The 24,737-nt window shown below is 38.2% G+C and overlaps 1 protein-coding gene across 3 annotated transcripts in view; it reads right to left on the bottom strand.

Moving 5' to 3' along the window:
- stan (Protocadherin-like wing polarity protein stan) overlaps positions 1–24,737 on the bottom strand; it is a 501,606-nt gene that overhangs the window by 104,013 nt on the left and 372,856 nt on the right. Inside the window, exons 1-2 of one of the 3 annotated variants that reach the window (XM_083112510.1) lie at positions 15,414–15,807; positions 7,010–8,605 (exon numbers count right to left, since the gene is read on the bottom strand). The exons of 1 other annotated variant lie outside the window; for it this stretch is intronic. In XM_083112510.1, the coding sequence (XP_082968636.1) occupies positions 7,010–8,538 (1,529 nt within the window). In that variant the 5' untranslated portion in view covers positions 8,539–8,605; positions 15,414–15,807. Of the gene's footprint in view, positions 1–7,009; positions 8,606–15,413; positions 15,808–24,737 lie in introns of those variants that run through there. One more of the 3 variants, XM_083112511.1, reaches the window with a different exon arrangement.

Raw genomic sequence — 24,737 nt, 5'->3', positions numbered from 1 at the left:
AAAGCGCAGATAGCAGCTAACATTCCTTTAAGAAAGTTGAGCAATCCTGAATTTCGTAGCTTCCTCGCAAAGTATTGCGAGAAAAAGTTCCAGACGAGTCACTACGAAAGAATTATATTGGTCCACTGTATTCCGAGGTAAGTTGTTTTCGCAGTACTTTCGAGAACTTAGTGGTAAAATTGCAAGCGACATTATATTTAACAAACGAAAGAAACAAACTAATCTACTTCTTTTATTTTTTTAATTCACTCTGAAGCTGTATAGAATAATAAAAATGCTCAAGGAATATTATGTTTTAAATTATTAATTTAAAATATTTATTTCGCAGGTTTTACAAAGTGTCAGGGATGATATCGCAGATTTTCCAGTGTGGCTGTCTATAGGCGAAAACACAGATTCGTGTGGTAGATATATCGCAAATGTGGTCGCTGGAAAGCTCAATCAAAATGAACCAGGCACCACACCTGATTTTGACGAAAGCTTTGGAACAAACAAATCATTCAACTATAGCAAGAGCAGTTCGTGATGCACTACGTAAGTACAATTTCCATTGTATTTTTTAATTTTAGTCTCTCTCCTTCACATAAAATTACCACACAAACATGTTTTCTTTAATAAAAAATTAGATTCCTCATTTTCGGGTCTTTTTGTTTTTTTATTTGCAAGAGTAACACATTTTCTGAAGTTAACATATTTTGCACAGTTTTGTGGAACTTCAACTGCTTCTTTTTCCAATATCATTTCTTCATTCGGTTATCATGAGTTAAAATTGCGTATGTCTTATTTTCAGAAATTTTATGGCCAAGCGGAGATAAAGAAGACAAGTTCCAAATCTTCATCACAGATGCAGCACCTTACATGATTAAAGCAGGAAAAGCATTACAAGTGTTTTATCCAAACTTGACCCATGTAACGTGTGTTGTACATGGTCTTCATAGAGTTGCGGAAGAAATTCGTGCACAGTTTCCAGATATAAATAATGTGATTTCTGCTGTGAAAAAAGTATTTCTGTAAGCACCTTCAAGAGTGAGGATCTTCAAAGAAATGTTACCAGACACACCCCTGATCCCTGAACCGATTAACAAGGTGGGGCACATGGATTCAGGAGTCACGGTATTATAGTAAACATCTCCAGGATGTCCAACAGGCAAGTAATATTTTCCAATATTTTCTTTTAAGGACGATGCTAACTGTGTATACTTTTGTAACAAAGGTAGAACACTGTTGGTGTTAATACATATGTATTTTATATTTCAGGTACTGCTCGTACTCGATCCAGAGGAAGCAAAGTGCATCCCACAAGCACTGGATGCATGCCAGAAAGAAACTGTGCAAAGCCAATTGGCTTTCGTAAATGCACACTTTGCATCCCACCCTTCGATTGTGACGCAGAAGGAATGTCTTTGTGTCCTGCTCTAACTCTTTGGGAAAATGTCAGGAAATAAATTGTATCCATTTCAACATCAGTGGGGAGAATTATTGCAGAAAAGGCAGATCAAGAGACTTCCAAGAACCCAGGTTTGAATTTTTTGTGCAAAGTGAAAGCTGTGCTACAAGGTGAATCAACAGAACTATTACAAGATCTCACGCCAGAGGACATAGCTGCATTGAAATATTGTCCAGTGACAAGTTGTAGTGTGGAGCGCACCTTTTCTTTATACAAGGATATACTAACTGATAAACGGAAAAATTTCACTCTAACCAATTTAGAGAGATATGTTGTAGTGCACTGCAATTTACATAAATTCAAAACTACTTAACAATTTTCGTTGTATTGTGTTTAACAACTGGAAATAGTAAATTCAATTTAATACAAGATTTTGCAACCTTACTTGACATGGAAGCTGTTGTTACTTCGTCTTTACCTTCAATGGTCACTATGTGTGTGTAGTACTTTAAAAAATAAATGTATTTCGAGGAATTTTCTTTAGGCCTATATTTTTCCTTTAGTGCATAATTTGCATATTTGAGTGCATATTTTACTTGTTTTTAGTGCATAGATGCATGCATATTTTCCACTTTTTTAGTGCATACTGATCCACACTCTAGATATGAGCCAAATCTTTGAAAATAGTCATACGTATCACTTTCCCCAACAATGCCAACAAAATCCCCCTGCAACCTCAAAATATCATTTTGTGTACACATACACAAACTCCCCCCCCCCAAAAAAAACACAACAGGTGGTTCTCCCTGAAAATTTTCCTGTTCCTAATAAATTTCCCTTCTAGCAAGATCCTCCTCCCCGAGCAAATTCTATTTCAGGAAGAGGTTAAATACTGTCAAGTCATGTCTGCGCCAAACTGCAATAAATGAAGCATGGCAATTTCTATTGAATTGAACTTTCACCAGCAAGACTAGGCATCTTTCACTTTAAAGTGCAAAATTTGGTGTTACTCTGAAAAATATCATAATTCACATTATTTCGCGATTCCGAAATACCGAAAACTTGCCTCCTTAACTTACCCAAATACATTTTAGACACTTTATTGTGCTTTCCTCAACTTTTTCGAGTTATCGTTAAAACGAAAACTTCACGTCCCTAGCTATATGGTATCCACATGTTTTAAACCCCGAATGTGCCAAAAGAGAAGCTGGAAAAGGCTAAATATCTCGGGCTCCAAAGAAAGATGGGCACCTCTGTTTAGGGAGGAGGCAGATCAAATATAGTGTTCAGTACAGCTAAGGAAAAAGTTACTTTCGGTAGACACGCTGTCGTAATTAAAGACTTTGTGGGGGTACAATATGGTTTGAGTGTGCGAATGATATGATTTAGGGGGGACGCATGATATGATTTGGGAGGAGCCATGGCAAGATTTTCGGGGTGGGGGCATTGGCCTTGGGGAGAATAGGCACCCCTGTACCATACCGCTGGATATTTTGAACTTCGGCAACCAACAGTGCAGAAATTTATAGTGGCATTTGAACAAGTGTTCTTGGGTTTCCAGCCACGTTACATCTATGTTGGCTTCCAACGTTTCGAGCTCATAAATTGCTCTCATCATCAGGGAATATTCCTCGAAACGTTGGAAGCCAACATAGACCTAAACTGGCTGGTAACCCGAGAACAATTGTTTGAATCATGTCACCAGGAAAGCTACAATTCTTAAAGTTGCATGTCTATTATTTTGATTTACTGATACACATGATACAGAAACCATACAAACATTAGAAATAAAATGTACTCCTTATTTTTTTAAAAAAAAATGTAATGGAAATTTCCGTTAACGAACTGGAAATATTACCAAAAATATTAGAACTTAACTTAAAAATCCACGTCCCCAGTGAAAATTTTCAGGTAGCATGGCAGCCCTGATGATCTCTTAATCAGTTTCATCACATCATCACTCATTCATATTTTCACAATTAGCCAAGAAAGTGGCAGAAAAGTGAAGTAAAAGAAGCCAAATCAATCAATGTACAGTCACGGACACTTCCGGATTGTAATTATCTCACTGAAAGTCAATGGAGTTGTTACAACCCAGAAGCATCCATGACTGTACTACACCCAAAGGTTTGTGGCTGAGGTTTTTCCTCAGTTGGAGGAAAACAAACGACATTTTAAGATATCCAGGGCTGTAGTGGAAAGTGTGGGAGGACAGGATTGGAACAATGTTGAAAGAGAGTTATGATGGAAGATCAGACAACAATGAAGAGGGTTGACTTCCACGATGATTCAGCTAGAGACTGTAAATGATGAAAGGATAGCAGTGGAAAGTGTATGACTCAAACCAAGAATCTTCAGAGGTGAAAGTGTGTACCTGTCACACAATTAAATTTTGATATGTAGCTTAAGGTTATCAATAGGCAGGGCTGTAGTCAAGTGTATATGGCGTTTGGTTAACCTTACTCGTTAGTGTATAACTTCTGCTACAATGTGTATACTTTGTACTTTTGTCTCCATCTTTGTAATTTAGCCATTACTCCTACAAGCTTACAATCCACTTTGGTGTCAAATCTTCTTAAACAATGCTCTTTTTTTATACCTGAAGCAATTAACGGCAAACTATAAACAATCTTGTAGTTAAATGACAAATGGGGTCTTGTATTTCAGTTTTAAACACTGAGGGAACAAAAGAATGGGGATTTTTTTCTTTTTCTGCTCATTTTTATCTTTTGAATTTTAGTGTAATTAGTAGTATTCTTAAAATTGTTAACAGGATACAAGCTAATAATGCACAAAAGTAATATCAACAAGAAAATAAAGTACAATAACATGCTGTACTGTAGCCCTTATGTTTAAATGCAATCCTTAAAATATGAGTTCATATTTTTTTATTTTAAATATGTCTTCTCTATTGTAATAGGCCTATGCCTCTTTTATGCCTATTATGGGTATATCATCGTCATCAGTATTCTACCCATGGATGTCCACAGAATTTTTTCCAGGGAGGGTCAAGCAAGGTATTATTTTTCCAGGGGGCAAAGGAGGCATATTTTTCCCCATAATAGTGATGCCCCATCAAAAAACATTATTTCAGTCTGAAATTATCATGTTTCTTCAACAAATTTATAATAATTAATATACATAAATTACTGTGACTGAAATGAAATTATGTGTGAAATATATAATTTTTAGGTGGACATTCATTTTCCAGGGGGGGCGTGGCCCCCCTTGCCCCTCCTTCCGGACATCCATGATTCTACCATGAATTACATTTTTTGTTCACCCACATATTTAATGGAAACTATGGTCTCCACTTAAGGTTTTATGAAACTTAACGTATACCCTGTGAACATTTTGGGAGTACAGCATTGTAATAGGTATGTTTCAATACCTGCAATTTTTGCAAAGCAGATAACAAAGTGCACTTATACATTATGAAATGACAACCATTTATTCAAATTCCAAATCAAATATTCACACCTAATGCATGTAACTACACGAGTCTTAGAATTTTGCCTTAGAAAGTGTAACTATATATTCAATGTACACATTTAAATGTCCTCACCTGCAGTTCTTCAAATAATACTCAATAGAAATAGCATTATTGTGTACATTGGCAATACATTTTGGATTTATCTAGAAAAATGTCCATTCTTAGAGTACACGATATTTCAAAATGACAGTAGTGTGTTGTTCACTTAAGAACATTCAAGGTCCCCACATTTCTCACTCCCATCCTGTCTTATAACACGTAAGACAATGTTCTTCACAACTGGGAAATGCATGGGAAAACATATGTTGCAGCTTTGGAAGACCTTCGTCTTGTATAATCAACAGGGAGTCAAAACAAGTCCACGGAAAGAGAGAAAGTAAAGATTAGTGTGATGTGAAGTAATGTGCAGTGTCAGTATGTGACAGGCAATGGCATGCCCCCAGGATTTTTGAAAGGAGGGGCTATCACGTGCTTTTCTTTGGTTGTCAGCCACATTTTGCCATTTCTTTGATTGTCAGCACATTTTGCCATATCTTTTCCTGCTTTTCATGTTCTTTTCTTAGAAATACTTGGCCAAAGGGGGGGGGGGGGGATTATGACCACCACCAACCTCCCACTAGTGTCAGGGAAGGTACAGTGAGAACTATCTGCAGGTAATATTCAGGCTTAGCTGAACCTTTGGCTGATTTTTTTTGAAATTTCCTCTCCTTTCAAAAAACCGCTATGAAATTCCAAAATCTCAAAACAATACTACTGCATATATTTCCTTCTAGAGCATTCATATTAATTTTTGTGTGGTTTGCTTTCAGGGTTTTCTATATATTCAAAATAGTTTAATATGCTTATGTAGCTACAAAAATATTGCAAATATCTAGACAACAGTGACGGCATACAAAGACTCACATAAATGCTCCAGAAGATATTCTAAACAGACGTAATTGTTCCAATTTTGGAATATCATAGTCAGTGGCGGCCGGCGGCAACTATGATGGGTAGTGCCAACATGATCAAGAAATCGAAATAAAGAAAACCTCTGCGAAAGTTCCCCCACCGTGCCAGGCCAAGATGGGCACGGTTTCTTATGGGCTAATCCCGCCCTCTGCCACTTTGTTCTCGGCTCATGGTGGAAATCTTCCTCCCTGAGACTTCTTCAACCCTCTGCACGTGTGTCAACTTCGTTAGGTCAGCTCTTGGGCGGCACAGACTGTTGCCTCGTGAGGGTACAAACGAAACAGCTGGTGATGCAGTGAGGAGGTTTGGGCGGTCGTCACGTCAGCTTGACCGATTGCAAGGTTCGAATCTCCTTGTCTGTAAACTATCCATGTATTCATTTAACAATACTTGGCGAGGTATGAGTTTCTTCTAAGGGTAGTGCCATGGCACGGCGGCTCTTCCCCTTGAGCCGCCACAGATCATAGTGGTTTTTCAAAAGGAGAGGAAATTTCGAAAATAGTTTTGCTGTTGATGGCCAAAGGTCAAGCAAAAATAACACCCTCTGATTGAATGTTTGCAAGGTCAAACTGAATTGTGCAGGCATGAGATGTCAAAAGAGGTGAAAGAGTTAATTGGTTCTCCAAGTGGAAATTCCTAGCTGAGATGGGGGGAGGGTGCCTGGTCGAGTTTGGAAATATACTGCTGGACAAAAAAAACCGGACACTTGCATTTTTTGTGATAACGCAATGGGTCGATAAAAGCTCTGGTACAAGGGCTAACTAAATGTTGCAGAAACTGAATTAAGTACGAATGCATAAACAAAGTCCGAGCCTATGAATGGTGCATATGGTACTACATGATCTGCCGAACATTCTGTAATATACCTGCGAGCTGTTATTGCAATTCAGATGTCAAATATTAAAGTGTCCGGTTTTCATTGTCCAGCAGTATAGAAGGGGGATGCTTGTACAGATCAACATGAAGACAATGCAGTATGTGGAGGGATGCTATGCAAATTATTCTACCTGGAGGAATGCCTTCTTCATTTAGCAGAGAATGTGTGAATTTTATTAGTAGCTAATATTTTAAAAATAATGATCAAGTTGAAATCTGTAAACTGACTCACATATTTATTACTGTACATGCAGTGCATAGACATCTTAATATGCCAAGTGAAATACTTGGGAGATACTTACTTGACTGTTGCTACAACTGGATTGTCCGTCCAGGATATATCTTCAGGTACTTTCACAGTGTACGTCCTCTCTGTAAACTTTGGATAATTGTCGTTGTCATCCAGGACTTTCACCACAACAGTAGCAGTAGCAGACTTCCTGTCTGCTGGAGGGCCATGATCAGCTGCTTGCACAACCAACGTAAAAACATCCACCTTTTCGCGGTCCAAAGCCATTCCCGTTGTTATCACTCCACTCTTAGGGTCAATACGAAATGCGTCACCATCATTTCCAGACCGATTTAAGATGAGTAATGAATATTCAATCTCTGCATTTCGACCAACATCCTGATCCGTGGCACGTACAGTCATGACGGTAGATCCTATTGAAACCGACTCTCTTACTGACGTCTCGTACTCGTCGGACTCAAACACTGGAGCATGGTCGTTGGCATCTTGCACGTTTACTTGCAATGTGGTCGTGCCGCTACGAGGCGGGAAAGAATAATCGGTGGCAGATATACGAAAATAATGCACGTCCAACAATTCACGATCAAGTTTTGTCAGTGTTGTTATAACACCAGATTTCGTATCTATGGTAAACATGGTTTGGGAACGTGAATCTAGCAACGAGACCATCGAATATGTAACTGGAGAATTTTCAGGGTCGTGTGCTTTAACTGTGGTCACTAAAAAGCCTCCTGGCTTCTCTTCTGGGACCGAGGCAACATACAAAGACTGGTCGAAGTATGGTGATTGGTTCCTAGCTTCTCGTTTCACACGATGCACTATATCTGTATCGTTAAGATCCTGATGGTGATAAACAATTTTTAATCGATGCTCAGAGGAAATGGGGTGATTCCCTCGACACTGGAAATTCAGAAGAATCTGAACTTTCCACATCGGTTCGAGAATGCACTGATCTTCAGCTGATACCAAATCACCAGCCTGCACTTCAATTTTAAAACGGGGATCACTAATGTCGACATATTGCACTTCACAGTTCACTTTCACACTATCTGGGAGGAGGGTGGCCACTCGGTTGACAAACTGGCTTTTCCTGAGGCAAATCTTTTTCCATCCATCTGTTCCCGGGACTGCATATGAAGCAAATGTTTCACTAATCCACTGTTTGGCTTCTGACACTTTCACGTGCACTCTCTCACTGCATCTCTTTCCACCAACAAATATCCTTAACGGTAAAGAATAGAAATCTACTCCTCTGCTCACATTTGAAATGGAATCTATGTACAGTGTGAACAAACTAGGATAATACACTCCATCACAATTCAAGTGTCTTTTCAGGATAACTTTTCCATCTGCTGATGTAATATGAAAAAGTCGATGCACAAAACTGGCACTTTTATGGTTGTTAATGCGATAATGCCGATTTGAAGGGATTTGTGATAATGTTGCATTAAAGACAACATGTCCAGGTGGTTCATCTTCTGCTATGATGATCAGGTATCCTGTACCTGGATCAAAAAGTTTGAAGAGGACAATAACTATTGTGACGACCCACACACCACAGGATCCTCCAGTATAATACATCTTGAGCAATGTATTATCTCCTCAAATGTATATCATTGTGAAGTGGGGCTGACTTAACCAATGTAGCCTGAAAAATGATATAAAAAGATAAGTTATTTTACATTAAAACAAAATGGCCTTAATATTGTACAGTTTAATACACAAATGTAATTTCTTTATTTGAAGTGTTACAAAGCTGCAGTGTGTGCTTTTCATGCTAGTTTTTTCTAAAACAATTCTTATACTAAATGTAAAACTTTGCTTTCTATATCTGACTAACATTTCATGGACAAATTATGCCACAAAATTATTTACTTATATTTCATTGACAAAGCTCTAACATAAAATTTACCAGCATGTTCATAGCTATTTATTTCCTTTATTTGGGAATAGCCCTACCACCTAAAGCAATTTTCTCATGAATTCTTACCACTGCCACAGACTTACATTTCTACACTGTAGAAGACTGTATAGGGTGACCAGATATTTGTTGACCAAAAAGAGTATAGTCTATAGGTTGAAGGTGCGCATGCATTTTGCTCTTTCACGGGGTCCACAAAAATCCCTCGCGACTTCTTGACAGTCTAATTATCCCGGAAATTATGCAAAATTAAAACTTCCTTTTTATTTTACACTAATTTTGCACAAAAAACTATATTTTGTGACTACATAATATCTATTTTAATATTCTGATGCAATTCTTGAATATTCTCAAGCAAATTTCTTGGTATGTTGATGCATATAATTGGAGGAGAATATTTACACACCAATATTGATCAATATTTTGAACAAATTTTAATTATTACAATTTTCAAGTATCGGTATCGGTGGGAATCGGTAAGAGTATCGGCATCTGTATCGGTATCGGTTCAAAGTGGTATTTGCTCAGCCCTATTCATTATCATTAAATTCCAATGAATTTTAAATATGTTTTGCTTGTTGATGGAATATGAAAATGACACTTGCAATTGTTCATAGGAAATTCTTGAGTCAAGGAGTAAATACTTCAGTTTGTTGACATCTTGACGTTTTCCGTTCTGTGGATATTAATGCATTTTTAAGCGTAAAATAATGAATGAAATTAAATAGCAAGGAAAATAGTATATTTGGGGATTTTTGCAAATTGAAAAGAGTATAGAGTATATGAACCTCTAAAAGAGTATAATACTCTTAAAAAGAGTATGTCTGGTCACCCTAAGACTATAACTCTGTGAATTTATTAGTTGTCACCTTGTTGGCACTGAAGGTTTGTTGTTTGTCATTTGTGGCAGTAAATTTCTAATTTACATGCCAACGGGGGAGGGGTAGATCTTTTTGAGACATCAAAGGTGGGGATCGCCAATAACCCTTCCATTGACTCAGCGATTTATTCACACACCCCAACACCCCCCTAACATTCCTCAAAATATTTCTCAATGCTCCCCTTAAAGGTCTTCACAAAGGCTCAAATTATGGTCATTTCACCTTAAATGCAAACACAGTGGCGGCGATTGGGGGAAGGGCAGGAAAATTTACGATCTCTTGGTAAACAAGGTTAGGTCATAATGTGGAGGGGCAAAAAGTGACGAACGTGGGGAAACTTCTCCCTAATCGCCGACACTGCTTAAAAACCCCCCACTAAATACGAATTTTACCCTCCCGATGGAAAATTTACTGATAAATCCCTCGCTTAACTGGTAGTTTCCTATTACTTTCACATATCTTTGGCGTAGTATGGGGGGATCGCGATTTACTCGCCACTTGATGACTCTCCCTTTAATCGGTCCATTTTATTTAGATGTTCCTTTCGACTATTTTCTGTTTATTTCGGGTTTATTTCTTTTTGTGTTTTTATAGTGTATTATGTGCGATTCATGTTTTCACACTTGTTAGTTCTCCACTAGGGCCCTCGTCCATCAACCCACCCGCCAGCAAACAAGAAAAACACATAATTGATTTGTTAGCTCAATTTGCATTTCGTATGGTATTGAATAAGCCTGCCCCTCCCCCGAAAGTATTTTCGCCACACTGATTTTTTTTTCTGGCCTTGAGAGTTGAGTCTGCCCTCACGAAATTACTGGTAGTCAGTGCAGTCGCCAGAAAGGGGCCTTCAGCCGTCTAGTAAAATTTGATAATTAAATGCATTTACAGCCCAAAAATGCATTTTATGTGTGGCACTTTTGAGAATATTAAAAGTAGCTGGTTCCATAAAATATTCTCTCCCTCTCTCTTCTAAATTTTCTGCCGCTGTTACTTTTCCCCAGGTAAAATGTCGGAACTCGGAAGAAAGTTTTAGTCTGCTTTGTGCTCAGATAAGCTATGGATCTGTAATTTTAATTACATCGGGCACTGTGGAGAAATCAAACAGGAATCGAAACCGGGACGCTTTGATTTCAAGAAGTCATCATCATTAGCCAGTACGTAATCGGGATGCGGGTAAAATGTCGGGAAAACGCTTGATTTGAGAGCTCTAAACGCTTGTGCGTCTTCTGTTGGCGCGATGTTTTATCTACAACAGGGCCTCAAACTCACACCCTGGAAATACAGTTTGTGCACATCATGCGTTAACTGTAGCTACCTGGCGAAATGTTCGAAATCCCTGTCGGTATAATAAAAACTTACCAACAAACCATTTTGGTAATGACAATCGAATAATAACGAGTAACTATCAATTCTTCCATACTTGACATTTTTCCAAGGTGAAATAATTTGCACAAGTAACAATTATTTTTTTCTTGGCCTATAGACAAAAAAAAGTAGTCGATTTTGGTCACAGGCTCCCTCAGCAGCTGACAGTGGCGTGCCCGAGGAGGAGGGGGGCAGTATTCTTTTATTTAAAAAAATAATAACGTCGGCAAAATATGTGGGCTGCGCTATTAAAAAAGTATACATCCCCCCCCCTCGGCCCCTATTCGGAAATCCTGGGCAGGACACTGACAGCGAACACGCCCTTTAAAAACTTTCTGGCTGCACTTGTGCTGATAAAAAAAATACACCGAAATGCCTCTATTATCATTATAGTTTCTTAAAATCTAAAATTTATGAGTCATTTTAGAAGTACTTTTTTTAGGATTTTTAGTTCGTCGAGTTCCGAGCCCTACTTGCGAATGTAAAATTTCGGGAGTGCCCCTTCATCAATCTTATCTTCGCGATTAGCCAAAAGTGGCAAAAAGTGAAGTAAAATAAACCAATCCAATCAATCAAAACATGGGCTCTTTGGGTCCATAGACCTCCCGAAATCTTGCTACAACATTACATATAAAGAGAAAACAAAGTAATCCTTAATAGATTTCGGAGTGCTGAATTTGAAAATGACATTGTGTTGCTTGGCTATTGTCTTGTTCCCATGTTAACCTTATTTTTCGCAATCATTATAACACCGAAAAAACGTTAATGATTGTCCGATATTGCTTAAAAGTGCAGCCAATAACATGCTAAACACATTTTGAAGTTTTACTAAATGGCAAAATAATGCACGTTTATTATTTTATGAATTTTTAATGTTCCTCGCAAATGTCAACGCACTTTGCAGTTACGAATTCTGCTATGGGAGTTTGATGTGTTCGATAGAATTATTTGAAAAAAATAATATTCGATGAGCAATGGCTCCAATTTATTTAAATGCTGACAAGTACACTACAAGTTGTTATTTCAGTAGTATTAGAGTCCAGCGCAGATAATTCTGCCGTGCAATGCGCGACAGAACTAAAGAAGCAGTGTTGCTAATGGAGCAGATAGAAAAATCGCTGCGGTGCGCCGATGCACAGCTGTTACGTACAACAATAAAATTAGAGAATTCAGGTCTATCTAACGTTGAGTTTTAAACGTCATGCATTATACCAGGACTAGGATTAATATGTACTAACAAGTGACTATGTATGTAGCTACATACATATGGACTAAAAATTCGCAAAATATGAACTAACACATAAGTAAAATTACCAAAAATGCTGCAAAGAAGACTTCTTCATACGATTCCTTATTTGAGTGATTTCAAACAAAATAAAAAAATATATATATTATTTTTCATTGCATTAATGCACTGGTGGCGTTCTAACTTTTCACTCCCAAAACCCGTATACACTGGTATGGAACTGCAACGGCAGATAATAACATGCCAACGTGTTAAACCGCTACAATTGCACCATAACACTCCTCCTGAAGCAGTATTATTATTTCCTCTCTGAGATCGGCGACAGTCGGTTGCCTTTGTTGTACATTTACAAAGGATGCCGGCTTCCACAACAATAACAAGTACATATACTGCCACTAGACGATAAGCTGCGCGGCTTTTTCTTTTGTTATGAACCAGGGCCGGCGCTAGTCATTTTGCCTCCCTGGGAGGTGGCGGCAGATGCAGCTCTATTTCGACCCCCCCGGTCATTACGCAGCAACGGAAAATTGAAAATCAATATATTCCTAACTAAAACATCAAAATATAAAATAAATAATGAGACTTCTTATGCTATTTCAATACTATTCAGCGCAAAAGAATATCTCGCTCGATCACAGTTTTCAATAGGCTTATTTTTTTCTTCTCTTCAAATTTTGCCGCTCTGGGCGATGGGACGGTTCGCCCTCCCCTTCCGCCGGCCCTGCTATGAACTTGGTCACCCATCAAAGCATGGCAATTTTAACACAGAAAACAATATGTATCGCATTAAGCAGCAAAAATGACAGCCTCCTCTATGCAATATCTACAAGAACACGTGCCGGAGCCAGAGTTGAAATGATGTTGGAGCCACATAATTTATTTATTTTGAATAATTCCAAAATTATGAAATATGAACAATTTGTTGCTGCTGTTCGCTGCTCTCTTGCCAAAATGCTTTATTGGGATGCTAACACCATGACTGGCTTCCTCCTTCATGAACTCGTGCACGTTGCTTAGAATTTCCCGAGCTTGGCTATGCAAGGTTTTTGATTTCAACTTCGACAGAACTGGAGGCATTATGGAATTTAACGTTCATCAGCAAACACACACTTTTACATAAACACACGCAATACACGCACACAACGTCAAACCGGTCAAATACTTAGTATAAAATAAAAATATGGTGCTTCCAATCCAACAAAACTCACCGCCACTTTACCTGCTTTCCCCTTCCGTGACAGAAATAGTGCTTCATTATTACAGTTGGCAACACTAGTTACTAGCTAGCCAATGAACATGCACTGCATAAAAGAAGCAACGACTACGCCGTGCTATATTGCCACATTGCCGTCCCTGCTGACCGGTGGGAACCGCGAGCTGGAGCGCTGTTCAATTGTTTTCAATGAAGTTTGCGCGAGTGTGTCCAGGAATGGAATGACAATATGGCAACAATAGCGAAGGTTTTCGAGCAGGGTAGAACACGTGATGCTAAGAGAGAGGGAGACGAAACGAAAATACGTTTCTACGCAACGGCAAATTTACGTGTGTGGCACTCTACTCTAAGAATTTCCTTAACACTTTTTTTTTTTAAAAAAAATAAAGATTGGGCCCCACCCGAAAACAATCTTGGTTACGTCCCTGTGCAAATTTAAAAAAATGTCTGCAAAGCGTGATAATAAGTGAAACAATTCAATATTACATTACATGAATTTTACACATGTACTATTGACATTCGTTGAGTGCACTATGTAATGACATGGTTCAGTGAAAAAGCAGGGGAAAGAATTCCAAAGTAGAGTTCCACTGCACTGCAGAGTTAGAGGTCCCTCCTTTCCCACGATTAACTCTTCCCATACTTTATGAATAACACAATGCTTCGTCTGCAATGCGTGTTCCCCAATGTTCCCACCCACTGCGTAAGACGAGCGGTGCGTTCGGTCAGTGAAATAAGCAAGAGGTCTCGGGTTTGAATTCTTCCTAATTCGTTCATTAACCTGCTACAATTTGGTGCAAAAGTAACGAGGGAACTGGTCAGAATTCGAACTAAATACTCTTGGCGTGTTACGCTAACCACTACATCACGAAAGTCGACAGTTCTGATTGTGATTTGAGACAAAAAAAGCAGCAATGAGAATAGGATCTTGCCCTTCACAATAAAAAATCAATTATTTTGATACTGTTCACAATCATTAATTTAAAACCTGGAATTCTAAGCTTAGGCAATGCTATTATATTTCGATTTAACTAGAATGTAGCTTGGGAATGAACAATGTGGCGATCAATGTAAAATCCATAGGTTCTATCAGTGGCGGCGATTAGGGCAGTTGCCCCCCCCCCCCCCCCGTTTTGGCACCTTGCCCTTGTCCGGTTTTGGAAACGAATCGCCGCCACTGGGTTCTATAATGAAATTGCGATATACCGGTATATATATTTTAAATCACCCCTCTCCAACCAAGGTGTCAAAATTTTGCTATACTGCCCCCAGAAAATAAAATCCACACTAAGTTTTATTTTGACGACAACGCGCCACAATTTAAAGTTTTTCAAACTGCAAATTCATTTTTTTTACAAAAATCACCAATAAATTGGATATTTCCTTAATTGAAACCCTAAATATTTTGAGATTTTTTTAACAAGGAGAAGAAAAGTACCTCTTGTTATATATACCTCTACTATTTTCCAATTGAAAACTCTCAAAACACAGTTATAGACATTCGTTTCTACTTTTCTTTTACTTTAGGCTAATCGCGACGATAATGATGAATAGATGAAACACAAAGGCCAAGAATCGAGCCCAAAATCTTAATTGAATCCTGCACTATCTGCAAATGATTTGATTGCGAAAATACTACAACAGTATTCATTAGTTTAACGCTACTTACCTTCTAACATGCATAACTTTTTGTGACTTTCTAAATGCAACTTCTTTCAACTAGGATTACACACACACACAAAAACACTTGAAGAAGTAAACAATAACACGCTTTGTATTCATGAATTATACGGTTGTACTTATTTTAACTGCTACAATAAATTTACTCACTTCAGCAGTTACCGTACATTTTTATCGTTGCACACTTCCTTCCCACTGCTCACTCGGTGAAACATGATGCAAATTTAAGCGAAAACAAATACGTTACGCACCCTCGTCGAAAGCAGACACCGGACTCAAACCGGAATGCGCGCACCCGATGTGATCCACCAGTGACAACAACGATGGGCCTCACTCCCTCACTGCGCATGTTTCAAGATGAAACCCACTAAAATCGGACGATTTTTCCGTGGCACTTGTGCTCGCGAAGTACGTAGAATATTTTCTTTTTCACACGATTCCATCTTTCACTGATGCACTGGCGGCGTACTCTTAAATTCGCCGACATAATCGCCACCGCACGGCCATGTCTCGACAACCGCTAACTTCACAGGTTGCTGTACGCAGGTGCACAAAGGCCGGACTGAAAAATCAATGTGCACAGTTGGATCAGTGTTGCCAACTAGGCTCGTTTAGTACCAGGTCTGGTCCCTTTCGCACCGAGTGATATGTCTTCCGGTACAGCGTTCGGAGAAAGTTTGAAATGTGGCCCCATTTGGTAACGAACCCGGGAACTCTTGATTACACGTCTGTCCATTAATCGCTACGCTGTCTTTACTGATGGCGCAGAGGTGACTCTTTCGCATTTCCAATCAATGGTCCAGGGTTCGACTTACTTTAAACTGTAGGTCCAGTCCCAATCAGCCCATCTGAGCATAAAGTAAACATTAAAACGCACTTTCTTCTAAGCAAATGAACGTAACCTGCCGCCCTGTAATGAAAGGGACTCAGGGTCAGTTCCGTGTGAAGACACCCAGCTGTTCGGAACCCACTTTAAACTGGTGACCCAGTCCCGATTAGCTTATTTCTACATAAAATGGACTCATCCCTATTTTTAAACACGCAATTTTTGTCTAAGATTATTATTATTACATTTTCGTTAGAGTTGGGGTTGGGACATTACTTTTATTGTAGTTTTTTTTATTTCATAAGTCATGATTAATATTTGATGCCACTGAACCACGTTTTAAAAGCTGAAGTATACATGATCAATATTTGATATATAACTGAATAAAAGACAGTTCAAATCATTACTTGGAACAGGAACATGTTCTAATTAAAAAAATTGTGTCGATCTCCGTGGCGGAGTGGTTAGCACAGCGCACTACGACACCAGGGGTCCCGGGTTCGAATCCCAGTCTGGGCATGGGTATTCTTTGTAACTGCCCCTTCATTATCCTCATCGTCGCGATAAGCCAAAAGTGGCAAAAAGCGACGCTTAATAACACAAATCAAATCAAATAAAAATATTGTAAAGATGAAAAAACACTTAGATACTTAAATACCTACAAAAGAAACCTATAAATTTATATCACTTAACTGCAGTCATTACACACATTACATGGTATTGCACTAGTGCATTTGTTTTATCGTCATCAACAACAAGAAGAATAGATTATGTTCACTTTGGGCAGCTTTAGCCCACAATCCTCTAATTTGTTTCAGTATTGAATTTTCCTATCTGATACGGTTATACGATCTCAATAATTAATATTTTATTTCACACAGGCTCTGTCCAGTGTCTACTTTATGCAGATATGCTATTAGGAACTTAGCCTACAGTTTAAAATGTTATCGGAAAGTAGCTTCATCCGGTAATCGAACCCGTGAACCATGGGTTACAAAGCAACGACATCAAGCAGAGTCTATCTCTCGCCTTTTTGCTTGCTTTTTTTTATGTGCTAGGTCAGTTGCGCCCAAGTGCAGAGCATTTTTTTCTCCGTAACTGAGATATTGCTCCTTTATATAAAGTGACATTGCAACACTGACTTATCTGCCGTTCCGTCCAATGCGTCTCCTCCCTCCGAACTGCTGCATGACGTTCTCAATGTTGTTGCTATCGAGCAATATTTTAGATGCATGTTGTTGCGAAAACGTTTCAAGATATTATCGTAACGTTCCAAGAGTATGGACGTTACAATTCTGCTACGAGAATAGTAAATATCAAGCTCAATTAAGTTTCGTGTGGGGGGGAGGGTTCACCACAGACGACAGCATCAAGATGGTTCTTTAGCCCGAAGGAAGATAGAGAGAGGGGTAATGGGATTACTGCTCTTCGTCTGTCGTACCTGTGCGAAAGGTTACAAAAAACTCAGGTACGCCGGAATTCCTTCTAGCTTTTTTCCATTCCTTTTATCCTCCCAGAGCACGGTGGAAAGAAGTTATCTAGCATTTTTAACGAGGTTACACTTACAAAAGTTTCAATTTGTTTACCCGGCCCGTTGGAGATTAAATGTGCAACAATCGCCGAGGAAACTTTATAAAAGTTCATTGTTGGACCAGTAGGAGAAGCAGCCTGCGGCCGTGGAAGGAAACATTGACCTTGGCCCAGGCATTTAAGTGAGGATACTGAAGTGGGAAAACGGGCTTCGTGCTGCTGTCGGACATAAGCGAGATTCACATTCCCGTTGAAGCGGCAGTTTGAAAGCGCTGACAGTTTTGCACTCATATCTCTAGCGGCGTCGGCAGAAAATTTGTCACGTGGGCTGAAACCTGGACGGAATGTTGTCAAGGGTTCTGCTACATTGGTCTTCGCTAATAAGATTCCGTCTTATACTCTTTCATGGGTGTCGGGAAGAGGCAGGGGCGAGTCTTAACAGGTCCGTCGACCCGTCCGCTTGTAAATTGACATAATTCATTTGAAGTTACAGAAAGCTAATTTTCATTGTTATTGTTAATAACAGAAATAAAGTTCATTTAGTTAGTATTCGAACATAATAACCTATAAGTAAGCTCTATTTAGATAAAAATGAGGAACCGTGTTGTACAGTGGCTGCGATTAGGAGCGCGTGAGGGCAGTTTCCTCCTACTTTTTGCCACTTTTGCCCCCGCACTATGCTAAACCTTATCTCCTAATGGAAAAGTAAACTGTCCTTGCCCCCCCCCCAGTTATGGAACTCAATCGCCGCCACTGATGTTGTATTTTTATATTCTACCATTTAATTTCTTTAAAAAAAAATGGCTCCACAGTTTTCAAAATTCCAAAAAATTATAGTTTTAGATGAGAGGTCACACAATATAAACCTTATGAGTATAATTTGCCCTTAAATATTACAGCCGTTTCTTCACTACATTGTTCACTTCCTGATGATAGCCTCCACCAAAGAGGTGATTAGTCTTTTTTGAATGAAGTATGCAAAAGTTATTAACTAAATACAATGTCTGTGAATTTTAGTACATTAACTGAATGAAATGTTAAAAATAAATGATAAACAGTTGCGAGTAGTAAAGTCTCCCCTTTCCATAATAATAATAATTTGGGATAAAATTGTTTTATTTTTATAAGTTTAACAATTATATTTTCAATTTCATATCTATTTTAATTATTGTTACTGTTCAAGTTTTCTCATTGGCCCGACTCCCCCTGCAAAAAATTCTGGTGGCCATGTGCTCTTTCTCTCTCCCTCTTAATCCTTCTCTTCTCTCTATCACTTTCTTCTCTGTTTCTCTATCTCTATCTCCTTCTTACTCGCTCTAGCTCCTGTTCTATCTTCCTCTATTTATCTCTTTTTCTTGTCTCTCTCTCTCTCTCTCTCTCTCTCTCTCTCTGTTGTTTTCATCATCCTTTTTCTCTGTTTCTCATTCTTTGTATATCCTCCTTTTTATTTTTTGTTTGTATTCTTCTCTTTCTCTTTTCCTTTGTTTCCACTTTCTTTCTTCCTGTATACTCCTCCTCCATTCTCAATATGTCTCTCTTTTCTTTCTTCACCTTATCCCTTTCTTTTCTCCCCCTTTGTTTCATTACAGTTTCCCTCTTATCTTTATCTTTCTGCTGGGGTGTGCGGGATTCTGGCTGTTTTAAATTTTTTAAAAATATGTGGATTATTTATCAATAGGGAAAGGAATCTAAGGTGCAAAATTATGGTCGGGAAAGGGGAAAAAGGTTCTGAAAATGTTTTCAAAAAGGTGCCAAGAAAAGGTGCAGATAAAAAGCCTTTATTCAATGCTCTGTTTCTCTGCGCCTTCTGTATATAATGCGCGCGGACCGCGTAGAGAACTGTGGTTTTGGTGAAGTTTGTGTTTTCTCTCGCTGGTTTTGCTACATTATCTTGGGAACTACTGGGGCTGCAATGATTATATTACACCATTTTATAATTCTCGTTCTGCTCTACAAACTGAGGCTGCAGGGTTTTATTTAGGTGCTGAAGAAGAGTGAAAATATTTTTTTTCTGTCCAATTGTTTTTAACAAAACATGAAGGAAAAGGAAAGAAATAGATGTTGAAACATCAAAGAGGGGGTAAAAAGAGAATAAATGTGCTAATCTCACAAAAAGGTACAACATCGTAGGGTCAAGTGCCCATATTTCGGATACTTAATTTCAAATTACATTTTCAGTACCTAAATGTAAACAAAATAAGCCATAAATGTTTTGATAAACATTAAACATATATTTATTAATGTTTCTGAAAGTTATATTAACATTTATAAGAAATACTTGGTATATTTTATGAAACAAAGAATTGTATGCATATTTTTAGTCTGACAAAAAGGTTGCCTAATGTCGGATAGGGTATTTCCTAATTTCGGATAGGGTTAATCATGAGTATTTGGAAAGGGTGCACAATTTCGGATAGTCGAAATTAGGTACCCGTGTAGCATCCGAAATTAGGAAACCCAGTCGCATATTCAATATGGCGATTCTCTGCGTTCCCCCTCTGAAATAATGTGACTGAAACTACGTAATAATGTTTGCTGAATCTCTCACGATTATATCAAATTTAGACAGAAGTGAGTAAATACTAACCTTCTAGTTGTAGGTCTTAAGTTTGGATTGTGAAATATTACATCAAAACTCCGGAAAAGTCAGAAATGTCAGCCACATACTAAAGAAACATTGCTCAAGGTCACGTACAAGGGTGAAACTGGGGGACGAAGTAGCGTGTTAGTTGACACTATCTGCACTTCGGCGCTGCTGTTCTAAGGTGGAAATTTCTTGGTATCCGAAATTAGGAACCTATCCGAAATATGGGCACTTGACCCTATATTCATTTTACTTGATTTCATGTCCTAAAATACATATCTCAAACATTCTGTATGAAAACAGCTATATTTTTGGAAAGGTGCTGCAGCTTAAAATTCGTTCCCTATTTATAAACATGGATAAATTGCACTGTCCCCCTGAGAAAAATCCTGCAGACGGCCTTGCATAAAACGAATCTCTTCTCTGGATTAGCCTCCCTCCCCTCTCCCCTCGTGCGAAGCGCAACGGTGAACTATAACAGCCTGAGGTAAGATCAGAGCTTCACCCAACTCCTCCTGGGACAGGGACTGAGGAAGTTGCTGATCAACTCTACGAGAGGCGAAACTGTTTGGTCATTCCTCGAGGCACGGAGCGGGGGAGAACAAAAAGATCAAATCAACGGCTGCTTCAGCATTCCTTCCACCTCGGGCCTCTTCCGGGCGAGATGAACAGGGTAATTCAAAAGTTTCTGATCGAAATGAATGTTGCACCTATGATAGCGCACTAAAAAACTTGTAAACCAAACAAGAGAATATGTAACAAGATTATGAAAATAGGCACTTTAAAGGACACCAACATGAACGTGAATTTTACTAATTCATCAGTTGCACATTTATCGACAACGAAATTTCTATTGTGTTGTATTTTTCTTAGTTCTACGCAGCTCTTCTGTTAACTTTGGTTTATCGCGACGATCATGATGAATGGTGGTTTAAGATGAAATTGATGAAGGGGCACTCACAAAACAAAATATTACCAAGGTTCTGCCGAACAGCCAAAGTAGCGAAAGAAAACGAGAAGAAGCAAAGCAAAACGAACAGGCACTTTTAGGCAAGATTAAGCAAAATAGACCCTAAGCCTAAAATATGCACTATAAAAATGAGTTATCAGACTCGAAACAACACGAATTTGTCACATTAAAGCCTACATTTTTAATGCAAAGGAAATTTATAAATGCAAATAGACAAAAATCCTCACTTTAGTTATAACTAGGGGACAGACGTTTTCATATATGCATTTTTTTTTGTTTGTCCACAATTCTTTTAACAAAGGATTTAGAAGTTGTTTGTGAACAAAACGGTCTATCATTAACACCACTGTAACTGTTCACCATGATCATGTTTCTGCCAAACAGTACAAACTTCCCTTTATTGTACTGTCATGGACACTCATGGACGTCCGCAGGAATTTTTACAGGGAGGGGCAAGGAAGGTATTTTTTTCCGGGGGGTCAAACAAGGCACATTTTCCCCAAAAATAATGTTGTTCCCTAAAAAAACATTGCTTCAATTTGAATGTATGATGTTCATGCAATAATTAACACATATTATTGAGGCTAAAATGAAATTATATGTGTGAAAAACATAATTTTTGGTTGACTTCCATTTTCCAGGGGGGGCCACGGCCCCCCTTGCTCCCCCTTACATGTGGACACTTCTGAGTTGTAACGATTCCATTGAAAGTTAATGGGATTGTTACAACCCAGAAGTGTCCATAACTGTACAGTAGTTAGCTAATTCTACTTAAATACACTACCACTCACTAACAACGACATAATCTCTAATAGCTTAGTCCTTTACTCAAGTAGCTAGCGTCAAATGGCTAGTGACTGTATGTTAGATCACCAAAAAATACACAGATGGACAAACTACAAACTCATCCTGGCAAATACAAGTGTATGAACAATGGGTATTGGGAGAAGGGATCGAACAGGTTCGTTGACCTCACTTGGAAATTGGTATAGTTCATTTCAAGTTACAATAAGGCAGAAAGCTTGTTATTTTTATTGATAATAGAAATAAAACGCAGTTAGTTATTGGAAGAGAATAACGGAAGTAAAAACAACGTTAGAACGAAAAAATTGTGTAAAATACAGGATACAGGTTATATTTTCATATTCAACAATTTAATTCAAAGAATAATTGGTTCCACAGTTTTTAAAATTTCAAACGTTTTCCACTATGTGCAAAGTTCGTAATAAAATACAACAACTATGCATTTCATTACATTAACCTTATGAAAAGTTAAAAAAATAATTAAAACATTCGAGTGGAAGAGTCTCTTCAGGGATATAAAAACAACAACAAATATAAAATAATACCGAGTTCGATTCCCGGTGGAAACACATAGTGGTTCGGATTCCACTTTAAACTGTAGGTCCAGTCTAAATTAGCCTTACTGTGCATAAAGTGGACTTAAACACCAACTAAATCAATCAATCAACAATAATAATAGTAATAAAAATAATAATAACGACATTAATAAATTTGAAATAATATCGGTTTATTTATTTAGTTCATAATAGTTATTATTTATAATTACAATCACAACTATGATGATAATAATAATAATTATTATTATTATTATTTCTACTATTCAAGTTTTATCAATGGCCTGACGCCCCCTACAAAATTTATGGCGACGGCCATGCTACGAACCTGTATTTTCTATGAATCAAGTTTCTGGGACCAGGTTCAGGGCTGTACAAACAATAACAGCTGTCAACGTAGCACAAAGCTATCGTTCTTCGTTTTATCTCACGTGGCACCCACAAGAATGACCTGCGAATGCAACAATCAGCGGAGAGTAGAGTGTACAGCCCGTCATAAATAATGTTAACTCGAACTTTACACTGGTGAGTTTGCTGGAACTCTTTAATGGTATTTGCCAGTGGAAACTTTCAAAAAAGCCAGTTAAGTTCACGCATCAGGTATTTCCGATCAACAATGTTAAAAGTGCCCGTATTTTTTAGTGAATTAATTGTTATGTACAGTGGGATCTATGAGTATTACCGTACAAATTGTCCATGACTATTTTCATTAATTTTTCTCTTACATCCTATGTGTTTGTAAACAATGGATTTTTATGTATGCTGGTGCAGAAGTTGTCAACAGCTTGTTTTGAGTTTTCTTTTAATTCTTGAAGCTCTTATTGAGTCAAATAAAGTGCACGAACATGATGATGGGCGATTTGCACGGTAATACTCATGGATCCCACTCATGGGCGTATTTAAGAAGGGGGGGGGTTCAACGGGTCCAACCCCCCTCCCATTGGTTCAGTAAAATTACCAGATTACCTGTTTTATCCGCTATGCGCAGGGACTTGTTCGTAGAAATTTCTTCAGACTTATTTTGTTCTCATAAATTACGAGCGTATAGAACGAGATACGGATGGGAAAGAAATTAATTCCACACACCAGATGGGACTGCAAAGCAAATGTCTGAAATTTCCTGATAGTTTCGGAATTTATCTGGAAAATACTCAGGAAACTCCTGGAATTTCACAAATTCTGTAATGCCACATGTAATTTCTGCCCGAAGCAGCTGCTTGTGAATTTATAGCGCGAACATTATAATTTCTTAGAAGTTCCCGACATGGTTTGTTACCATTCAAGATTTAAAAACACTAAGTTGATGACCAAGGCAGTTTATTAAGATAAAAACACTTAACAGGTAACGTTTCAACCCTGTTTCAGGGTCTTCCTCAGACGAAGAACTAAACTAAAAAAATTTAGTTTAGTTCGTCTGAAGAAGACCCTGATACAGGGTTGAAACGTTACCTGTTAAGTGTTTTTATCTTAATAAACTGCCTTGGTCAGCAACTTAGTGTTTTTAATATGGAAACAAGGCTTAATTATAGTTCAAGATTTAAGTATTCCTCAGGTTCTAAGTTTTTGATAATTTGAAATTTCCCAACTGATAATCCTGAAAGTTGATAAACCATTTTCCAAACTCTAGATCGGAATGGGAAAATTGTCCCTATTGGAGAGTGTATAACTACATCTGGGTTAGCTTCAGCATTTAGTACTTCTACTCTCTCTAGGTTGAGTGGGTGTGGCTTTAGAAGAAAAAAATGGTTGGTGAAGAATATGATGGTGCTGATATAATGGGTGGTAGAATTAAGGGGGTGAGATAGATAGATAATTTCGGAGATGTGTCCAAAAGCAATTTTTGTACATTGTTCAGCACACATTTAACCCTGGCTATTGCCCATTTCTGTGGAATTTCTGCGATATTGAGACTGTCAAATCAGTTATAATTATTTCCCCTCGAGTCTTCTCAAAGAAGATCCTCCGTGGTTAGCACATCGTGGGTCCTGGATTCGAAACCAGGACATGGGCGTTTGCCGGTGTCCATTCATCAATTTCATCATATCATCACTCAGCCCGATGTTCGGAAATTAGCCAAAAGTGGCACAAAAAGGGAAGTAAAATAATGCAAATAAATCAATCAATCTTCTCAAAGTAATTTGGTTGTAAAAATGCAGTGCAAGATAGCTAGGGAAGTTCTGTAACGTTCTCAAGTTGTTTGACACAA

The sequence above is a fragment of the Lepisma saccharinum genome, chromosome 26, assembly GCF_977018435.1.
Source record: "Lepisma saccharinum chromosome 26, izLepSacc3.1, whole genome shotgun sequence".
In the NCBI taxonomy this organism is placed as follows: domain Eukaryota; kingdom Metazoa; phylum Arthropoda; class Insecta; order Zygentoma; family Lepismatidae; genus Lepisma; species Lepisma saccharinum.
The sequence above is the reverse complement of the archived record's forward strand: the minus strand, read 5'-3'. Positions and strand labels throughout refer to the sequence as shown.